Source organism: Enoplosus armatus, chromosome 21, assembly GCF_043641665.1.
Source record: "Enoplosus armatus isolate fEnoArm2 chromosome 21, fEnoArm2.hap1, whole genome shotgun sequence".
Lineage (NCBI taxonomy): Eukaryota > Metazoa > Chordata > Actinopteri > Centrarchiformes > Enoplosidae > Enoplosus > Enoplosus armatus.
The window spans coordinates 7,060,524-7,070,693 of NC_092200.1; the positions used below are offsets into that span (position 1 = coordinate 7,060,524).

Sequence of the window (10,170 nt, forward strand, 5' to 3'; positions counted from 1 at the left end):
AAACGTACGTTGTTTTTTCTGTTTTTGTTTTTTACAGTACTTTATTGTACGATGACTGCCAAAAGTTCATCAGTTCAAATAAAGATTCAATTATAGTACATAATAAATAAATAAAATAAACATGTACAACCTGTGTAGGTTTTTTAAATCTTCATCTGCAAAGTACAATATTTCCCTCTGTAATTTAGTAAAGCAGAAGTATAAAGCAGCCTAAAACTAAAACACTCAAGTAAAGTACAAGTAACAAGATATAACTGTACTTAAATACTCTTGAGTAAAGGTACTTAGTTGCACTACTTTTAAATACATTTGAAAGGAAGGAATATTTTTTATGAATTCTTATTCTTAATCATGTTTACTAAACATCATATTATATAGAATAATATATAAGAATATACAACAAGAATACATGACTAAAATACTGTACAATGGAATCATTATTTATCAGTTAACAAAATTAATAATACAGAAAAAATGTACAATAAAATCAAAAAGTCAGCACAAACTGGCACTGAACTTGTTTTGATTCAGTGAGAAAGACCATTTCACCTGCTTCAAACACAGGAGGCGATCAATAAAAAAAACATTTGTGTGAATAACATTTTACAAGCAGAATCATTTTGTTAACCAGATTTTTAACCTTTTTGTGCTGCACAAAGATTAAAACAAGACTATATCTCTATTTCAAAGTCGCGGTTTAGATAAATACAGACTGTTTCAAAAACTGAAGAAAAACTAAAGCTGCAGAAAAGATGTTTCTAAAATCAGCTTTGTAAAATGTGCAAATATTTCATTCAAAATGACGGTTTAGGGAGTCATTACATAATTTTTTGGACGATTTGTGACAAAAACAAAAGAATAGCTTGAGCAGAGTGAACACAGTTTTATTACAGAAACATTTAAAACACTAAGATTAAACATACATGAATAAAAAGAATATAAGCTGTGCGTGTAAAGTTTCAGAGGTCTAATATTGTGCATTTTCAAGTCACAAAGTTACAAAGATCAGCTTAAAACTGGTACTGGACTCTTCATTCAGCATCTGAAGATAATGTGTGAACGCTGGGATGTTCACATTACTGCATTCCTGTGTAGAGAAAAAATATAAAACAAAGAAAATGAGCCACCATTTACACTGATGAACAGAAGGTCGACTAGCTCCACACGAGCTACAAATACCAATGCTACATTGCATTTGGATCTATTTAGTCTTTTAATACAAAGTCAATGAAGGATGAAGTGTATGATTGTTACCTCATCATTTTGAATTATAACAGCATCCCATTGTGTCTCTCAGAATAAGATTACATTGTAAGAAATGCACAGGGTGTCACTCTGGAGCTCTGCCAGGTGAAGCTGGGAGCCACACAATTAACTAAGACAACAACAGTGCCGGGATCAATACCTCTTATCTGCTGTTTATGGAGAGTCAGAGCCTCCTGAGCTACATATTGGATAAAAGCAGGGTCTTCCACCTCCAACTCCGCAGGGACTGAGACAGTTACTGGGGCAGAGTCCAGGATGGTTACAACCACACTGCTGTCGGCTGTAGGTCTGATATTCTTCATCTGTTGCTGTGGATTCACCTGAAAAATGAGATCTTGTCAGATCTTGTGATGCCAATATAACAAATAATTCTCTGGCTGTTAAACTAAAATAATACCTAACAAGATTCTTGCCAGACAAAAAAATAATATACATTTTAGGGTTTATTATGTAGAGAGCCAGGTAAACTTTCAATAAACAGAATGAGGTTTGGCTTTGGAGTTTTAATTCAAACCTTGTTTTTTAATATTGGGGTTCAAAAAACTGGATTATTTTGAATGCTCTTTGGCAAATAAATTAACAGAGTATTAAAATCTGGCACTTAGCAACCCTCATAACATCAACCAAATTAAATGCTGTGAGATAAAGTTATACAAATCCAACATTACTGCACATACTGTGATCACGCTGAAGATGTCTGTCACTGTGCCGTTGGACAGCTGGCTGACCCAGCCATACTTGTCATCCACGCTGCTGAGCCACCTCTGCGTGTCCGCCGTGTGTCTCTGGACCAGCTGCAGCCTGTCGTCGTACTGCTGACGGGAGGCGTTGAGCAGCATGTGCATCTCCTCCATCTCAGAGTGTAACTGCTGGACGCTGGGACACTCTGTTAGTGTGCATAAAAACAAAGCAATTCACAGATTACTGTATCAGTGCAGACTATTCTGTAGCTAAAAGGCCATTAGTTCTATTCACACTCAAGGAATGTCCAGCAATTATAATCTAAAAAGTGATGAAATGATTAGCTGATTAATTCATTACTTGATCAACAGAAAATTTATCAACCATTTTGATAATCAATTAACTGATAAGTCAGTTATCAAGCAAAAATCTCAAACATATACTGTTCTCAGCTTCTTCAATGTGTTGTTTTTCTGTGTTTTATGTGAAATTAAACATAGTTTGGATTTTTCAACTTTTGGTTCGACATAACAAGCAATGTGAAGACAGCGTGGCTCTGGAGAAGGGTGATGAACATATTGTCCTCTTTTTTTGACATTTTACAGAGTAAATGATTAATCGAACAGTCTAAAAAACAATCAATCAAATGACTGCTAATGGAAATCACCAAAATGTTACTGTCCTGCAGAATGTTTCCCTCATGATGCCAGTTATTGCTAGTTCACGAGATTAAGACTTCAAAGTGAAAGAGGCTGCGCTGCAATTTGTTTAATTTTCCCTCTAGGTAAAAATGTTATTATTTGGGCCAGAATTTGCATTTAAGGTCCAGATAGGAACATTTTTGCATATCTGTACAATGCGACTGTGAGGGGTGAGCAGCTGAATAGTGATAGTATATAGTAATCATTTTTGTGCCAGTTATTTACCTTTCAACAGATAATCTTCGCATGTCTCGCACAAACTTTGGAGCTGCCAGCACTCTGATGCTTGTCTGCGGAGTTGTCTGCACAGATATCTGCTGTGGGACTGCCCCAAAGCAGAGAGTGAGCCTGTATTTTTTCAGATAAACATACAGTAACAGATGTAACAGTGGTTCTCATTACTTTTTATGGAAGTGAATACAACTGTAGTGCTACAAATGACATCGGATACCTCTGCTTGGTTGCTGAAAGTACTCCTCAGCTTCTTGTATCTCCTCAAATACATCAGCCACTGTGGAGCTGAATTCCTCCAGCACATTCCTCCCAAAGTCAGACACTGAATCAAGGATGTGGTCCAGACCCACCGTCCTGAAGAAGCCGGCGCTCGAGTCGCCCTGCATGGCCGACTGCGAGCTCGGCTGGAGCTCTGAGGTGAAGGCCACCAGGAAGGAATGCCCCAACACCTGCTGCATCTTTTTGACCAGGATGACGCTCTGGTTGTGCAGGAGGCTGATGTTTGACAGCAGCTGGCTGAACGACGCATCGGCCTGCAGAAGCTCCAGATCTGCTTCATCCTCTGTGACCTGGTTCTCGGCTGAGCTGCTGCGACCCATGTTCTCCTCGTTCTGATCGTAAACACGCTCTGTAGCTTCCAGCTGGGCGGCCATTTTCCTGAAGAACTGCTCCACCTGTAGAGAGAGATTTATAGAAGAACCACCGTGTTTGGAGTTACCAATGAACTCTTATCACGTTGAAGGTGTCAGACAGTTATAATAGATGCTGAGGTCAAACCTTGAATGAGAAAGAGGTGAAGCCCCGGCGACACGTAGAGGTGTAGAAGGCCTTACAGGTATCTTCAAGACAAGGTCGACACTCCTCAAAGGAAGACCTGGTTAAATCTTGACATTGCTGCTCAGCCTCCTCTAGTTTCTGCTCTGTTTCCCGGGCCAGCTGCATCGCCCCCTGTCACAGAGAGGGCCAGACAGGATGAGATGCGGTTTGGGGCCCTGGCACAAAGCCCCATCTTTTATTTTGAAATGAGATGAAAAAAAAACAAATGAATCTACAGACAGGTCTTTTATCCCGACTGCAGTAAAGCTACACCCCGACTCCATAAACTAGCCTCCCACATGCATTATTCACTGTCTGCTTTGAGGTTACTCTGTGAGGCTTTGTGTGGATTTGCCTTCATGAGGCAGGAAATATGCCATGAGCTTCAGAATAATGCACAAAGAAAGACTGGCATGTGATTGCTCAACTACAGTGGTCATGTTCTGTGAAAAGTTATTGTGTTTAAACACAGCTTGACGTCATGGTGTTTTGATTGTGGGTTCTTAACATCGGGAAGGATTGCTGCAAATATAATAAATCCACAGAGGCTGTGCACAGAAACAGGATTTATACCTTCTTCTTGTCACTGCTGTGTCTCAGGGCGTCCATTAGATGTCTGTGCTTCTCCTCTTTTTTCTCCATCGTTTCCTTCATCTGCTTCACCCCGAGCAACGCCCGCTTTATTTCTTCATCTACGTGCTGCTCTCCTGCTGCAGACAACTCTACACAAACACCAATGAAACATGCTGGGATTCAGTTTTGCAACCTTGAAAGTACATTTAAGTGTTTTCGATCAATGAAGGCCTCACTTTTCAGCATGTCCTCGCTCAGTGGTGGAGAGTCAGCAGCACAAAGCAGAACTTCAGTGATGCAAAGAATCTGAACGAGCAGCGTCCTCATCCTGTCTCGAGAGCTGTAAAAAGTGCAGAACTTACTTGTTATTCTGCTGTGTTGTAGCATCCAGCACCAGATCTTAACAAAAAAAACAAAGGCATGTGCCTGCCACAAGGTGGTGCCATTTCTCAAACATTTTAATTTAGAGACCATTTAAAAACAAATACAAACTAATTACCCTAGTGGACAAACATGTTGATTCATTAGCGTGTAATATCACATCAGTGTAAAGCCAAATAAACAAAAGAGATTCACTAAAGCTTCTGCAGTCAACTAATCTTTCCGGGGTTGAAGTGTCACGTTACATAACAGGGATAATAACTATATTATCAGTACAGTACAATTGAATTATTTATTATAAGTTAACAAAATTACAAAAGCTCAAATTGCTACTTTAATCTTTCCTTAGTGGATAAGTTGGAATACTTTTGTATGCTATATATTACATTTGTGTACATGTATCAACACAATTAAAAGAAAATAAGAACAAAAAAAGAATGATAACATGAATCAAAGTCAGCACAAACTGGCACTGAACTATTTGTCTCTCTAAGACAGAAATAAATAACAAAATCAACGTAAAATATTTACCTTGACAACTATGAAAACATGAGACTCCAGAACAAAAGCAGCAGGCTGTGCTGTTGGAGGGACCAGAGTGAGGCGTCTGCTTCCTCCAAGGATTGTTCTATTTTTATGGATCCACTCACCAGCACAGATCCTATTAGTGTGTTTGCGTTATCAAGCCTTACGGGCGCAGCATAACTACAGATCAGCTTTAGACAGGCGATAATGCACGGGAAATATTACATGCGCCATTGTTTGCAGGTCTATCTCACTTAATTGTCTCCTACATACTTCAGAGTTCTCTGCGGGTGAAACTTTCTGCACTAATCTCCATCAGACTGACAGTAAGCCTGGGCTTCCTGCAGAGACCTGGCACACACTGGCATGGTCTTGGCTAAGCTCTGCATTGTAGGCCAAGGACTGAATGTACATGTGCAAATATGCATGCTAACACAGTACATTTCTGTATTCAGACTTTAATTTTAAGGTTTTAAATTAAGGATTCATTTGGAAAAGTCTATCATTAATCTTACCAATACAGTCTCAGACTTTCCTAAAACATCCTCCATACTGTTTCGACGCTCTATAAGAAAAAGTAATTTCACTTCCTGTCTTTCCGGCCTCTCTCCTGCAGCACACAAGACAATCTGAGTTGTTCTTATCGTGATATCTAAACATGGCAGCAGCGTGCTAAATGTGGAATTCCTGTGTGCTTTCTGGGCCCGCTGCTGGAAAGCCTTGACCCAGCAAATGAGGTCCCAACCTCTGAATGAGGACCAGCAGGAGCAGGGGCTGTAAGATACCTGACCCTCAGCTGCTTTTTATCAGCTCGCCACGATCCCTATCTGAGCTCTAATACCAGCCCGCTGCTCCAATTATAGCCGACAGTAAAATAACAGTTTTGAAGCCTTTAGGAAAACAAGTAATTAGTCCCTTTATCATCTCAGGCTGGTCTGGAATCTAATATGTGGTGGACAAGGTCAAACTCCAGCTATTAGCACTGAGCCCCGGGTTAGAAGACTCTGTTATCCAAAGAGAGAAGAAAAACAGATCTGAGTTTGATGTCTGTGTTGCGTTTTTTTCAAAGCTCAGAGGATTTCAGAGCTGAGACGGTTGGAGTTATCTGTATCTTTCTCCTATAAATCAATTGGTTGGAACTGGACACAGCAGTGACACTAACCTGTATTGTGAGAGGGGTTCTGTCTAATTTCTCTGATGTTTGATGCAGATGTTTCCGGCCTTTGATCAGTGATCTGCATCTACAGGCCGTAGAGATTATGGACACAGGAACTGTTGAAATGATCACTGCACCTGGAGGAGTTAAAGGGAAATGGCCGGACAGATTGTGGTCAGTCTTTGCTGCCATCGGGATCATTTTATGGAACAGAAATCATTGTTATGGCAAAAGAAAACAAATGCAAAGATCTCTGTCACCTTATGAAGGATATTATGTATCACTGCAAAGCAAATCAATCGTGTTTCCTATATCAAAACAGACATACTAAGGAAGATAAAAGTACTATAAAGTATTGTTAAGCAAAAATCTAAATCTTCATCAAGAGATATTTGTCTATAATTAAATCCAAGAAATGTTATTCTCTTCAAATAAAAATGTCAACTTAATCCAAGAATTTCCCAGAATTACTTCTAATTTCTCTTGATTTTAGTGAAGCTATTTGTCTTTGTTTCAAGATACAGACACTTATTCTTAAATTCTTTGTACTCAACCAGGTTGAAATAATTTTACTGTGCTGTCAGATTTTGTCTCCTGTGTTATTGAAATAATAGAAAAAAATGACTTTTAGCAGTATTATTTCAAGAATGTGGGTTTATTGTGATAAATCAGTTGATAAAATAGCCAAAGCCACATGACTGACCTATTATTGAGTACCACAGAGAGGCCAAATGGCCCTAAAGGAATATAATGTGAATATGAAAGTGATTTTTCATCCTTAAAGGAAATGAGATGTGAAGATGTAAAAACACAGGAACTGCACTGAAATGTCGCCGTTTCGGTGTCGCTCCTCCCCAAACCTTTGAAATGATCTTTAATGGGTACCAGACTTTCACCCGGGGACGCGATTGCCATCAACCCCCAGTAACCTAATCTCATCTCCGGCTGGATTACAGCACGACGTCCCGCGGTCTGTGGTGTTGAAAGCAGGCCGCACCTCCTCTCTCCCCACCGGAGGAGGCTCAGCGGGAGGGGACGGGACGGTCACCGCTGAGCGGGACAGTGTTGTGGCCGGAGGATGTAAAGTTACAGACAGAAAGTTAGAGAGAAAGCTAAGGAAAACCCGGAAACGAGGCGCATTCAAAATAAGAGTGTTTTTTTTTGTTGGTAGGTTGGCCTTTGTTTTAGGGGCCAGAAATGGCAAAACGTGTTGTGGATAAAAGTGGAACATTAAAGAAATGTAAATAGATAGATAAGAGGTTAATCCAAGAAACCCATCCACATATGTGCTCCATTATGACCAGCATCATACCTGACCTGAAGACCTGAAGGAAAAGTTCGACAATTTGACAATTAATCTTATTCACTGTCCTTCAAAGAGTTGAGAAGAACGAAACTGATCTGTCTGTTTGGTAAATATGAAGCCAGATTAAGCTAGGTTAGCCAGTTATCTTAGTTTGGCATATTAATACAGCAGGAATTTAGCTGTAAACCTGTCATTTTCCTGCGAAATGTACCATTTTGAATGACAAAATGTGGCACCCTCATGAGTCATAATGTGAATTGTTTTCAGGTTTTGTACGAACGAAACAAAGAGACATAATAAATATAAATATTGCGCTTTAAATGTGCTGTTTGCTAGCTATCTTTGAGCATAGCCAGGCTAGCTTTTCCCCTTGTTTCCAATGTTTATGCTAGGCTAAGCTAACAGGCTGCTGGCCTTAGCTTTATATTAAACTGATCGGCAAGTCTCCAGGCAAGAAAATGAATTAACATATTTCCCAAAATGTCAAATTATTCCTTTAATGACGACGCAACCAAATAAAGGCTATAGGCTAAACGTCTAGGTTGACAAAGTAACTTGATTTCTGTTTTAAATGTACTGCATTTGCGCTTTCTCTGCTGTTATGCAACAGAATCGATTTAATTCTGAAAGGGAAGGCGGAAGTGCATGTTGTCACTCTGTGTAAGTTCACTGTTGGTGTGCTCTGCACTCCTTCCTCCCTCAGCGCAGCGCTGCTGGACACGGCTCCGGCAACATCACATCACTCCTGCAAGAACTCCTCTGAAGCGAAGCGAGCAAGAGAACAGGGACGATGGGATTTTAAACCGAAGGCTCGACATGAAGACATACTTTTAGTCGTGTTATTTCTTTTATTAGCGCGTGTCGTTCTCCGTGGAGCAACTTTACACCTTTGCACTGGATGCTGAGATGCGCAGAAAGTGACAGGGGTCCTCATCTCTTCTACAGTCCTCAACGAGTTATAAAACGCCATGAAAGGTACGTTGCCTTCACTTGTAGCTGATATTTCGAGTTTAGACTCACAGATTACACTCCTTACAGATTTCATTCAGTCTGTGTGTGTTTCTTCTTTGTGGTGCGCGACTCACATCTGGATGACATTACGGTACTGCGGTGCAGAAGTTGTGAAATACTTTTTTTTTCTCCTTTCACCACTTAGTTGCATCCCATTGAAGGATATAAAAGACCAAATAATGTTTGCACAATTAGGCTGCCTATCTCTTAAAATGCCACTTTATGCGTGGAAAACCTCGCATTAAACTTGGTGAATTTGTGATATTTGAGAAACAAGAGGTCAACATGATGTTTCCAAAAGACTTCATCATTATAAAGAAAAGATCCTGCATGTGTGATGATGACCAGAGAACACCACTTCATCACTAACTGCTGTGTTTGTGCTCACACTCCAACCAGTAGCCCCTGAAAGCAACACACCATATTTGTATCATCAATAAGCACAATCTTGTATTCATTGTAGGAACAGAAACTGAGGTGAAGTTGGCTCTTCATCTAGTCTAACCCCCCTCTGACCCCCCACCAACAAACACACACTCAGCTCATCCCTCCCTGCCGCCGCCCCCCCCCCCCCCCCAGTCCCATCTGTTTACCATTAGCAATGATGTCCTCTGAGCTCTGCTGCAGTCTTCAGTGTAGAGCAGCAGAGTGTAATTAGGTTTTACTGTCAACAACCCAGAGAAACCGCAGCCTGTGGCTTTTACAGTTCTCTGGACCTCCTATCTCTACACACACACACACACACACACACACACACACACTACAGATGATACTCCACTATCTCCAAACTAATGCCCTGTGCTCTGTTAAACAGAAGTCATTGTGTTCAAGGATTCTTGGCTTCTTGGCTCTGGGCAGCTGTTGTGTTTCTTTCTGTTTTATGTTGTTTGTGGAGTCCGACCAAGTGCTTTAGACTCAATGTACCCCCAGTAGCGTGCGTACGACCTGTTTATGTCATATGTTTCTGATTATGTCACACAGACGACTTTGCAGACGAGGAGGAAGTACAGTCTTTTGGATACAAGAGGTTCGGTGAGTGAAAAGTCTTCTTCTTCGAGAGAGAGAGAGAGAAAAGCCGACACACTTGGAGCTCTAATCATAAAACCTTGATTGTTTTCAGAATTAAATGTTTTGAATTAAAGCCACTAAGTGTGTGGGCTTGTCTCTTTTTCTCTTCTTTTTCTGCTGTTACCTATAGAATTACCTTGATATTTATGGGCATGTCAGTCCAGAGCCTCATCTGCCCTGATGTTTGGCTCAGTCACTAATGGCTCTGCAGAGTTTGGGTTCAACATAAATGTGGCTGACAGTCTGTGAGGTCCAGCTCCCCACAGGCCCAACGACTGCTCACAGAGCTCGCCAGATCAAGAAGCATCCGAAACTCTCTTCTCTCTTTTATCCACTTAAATTGAGCCACTTAAACACGTTGACTCACACAAACATGCCCTCGGACCTCAAAAAATGTGGAGTTACTCACACTGAACTGTTGTCAACATGTCTTTCTGTTGTGGTGCGACACA

The 10,170-nt window shown here is 40.6% G+C and overlaps 2 protein-coding genes across 2 annotated transcripts in view; one reads left to right on the plus strand and one right to left on the minus strand.

The window, feature by feature from the left end:
- Window positions 1-1,076: 1,076 nt before the first annotated feature.
- LOC139304625 (clusterin-like protein 1) lies at window positions 1,077-4,598 on the minus strand. Its single transcript, XM_070928549.1, has 8 exons — window positions 4,508-4,598; window positions 4,272-4,420; window positions 3,660-3,830; window positions 3,100-3,556; window positions 2,874-2,996; window positions 1,944-2,152; window positions 1,406-1,574; window positions 1,077-1,087 (listed from the first exon to the last, which is right to left on the minus strand). Exons 1-8 carry the CDS (start codon window positions 4,596-4,598, stop codon window positions 1,077-1,079), a joined length of 1,380 nt encoding a protein of 459 aa, XP_070784650.1.
- A 1,891-nt stretch (window positions 4,599-6,489) lies between these two features.
- The window catches only part of LOC139304626 (collectin-12-like), a 33,124-nt gene continuing 29,443 nt past the window's right edge, over window positions 6,490-10,170 (plus strand). Inside the window, exons 1-3 of the mRNA XM_070928550.1 lie at window positions 6,490-6,507; window positions 7,290-7,413; window positions 9,632-9,682. Coding sequence (XP_070784651.1) covers window positions 6,490-6,507; window positions 7,290-7,413; window positions 9,632-9,682 — 193 coding nt within the window. The remainder of the gene's footprint in view (window positions 6,508-7,289; window positions 7,414-9,631; window positions 9,683-10,170) is intronic.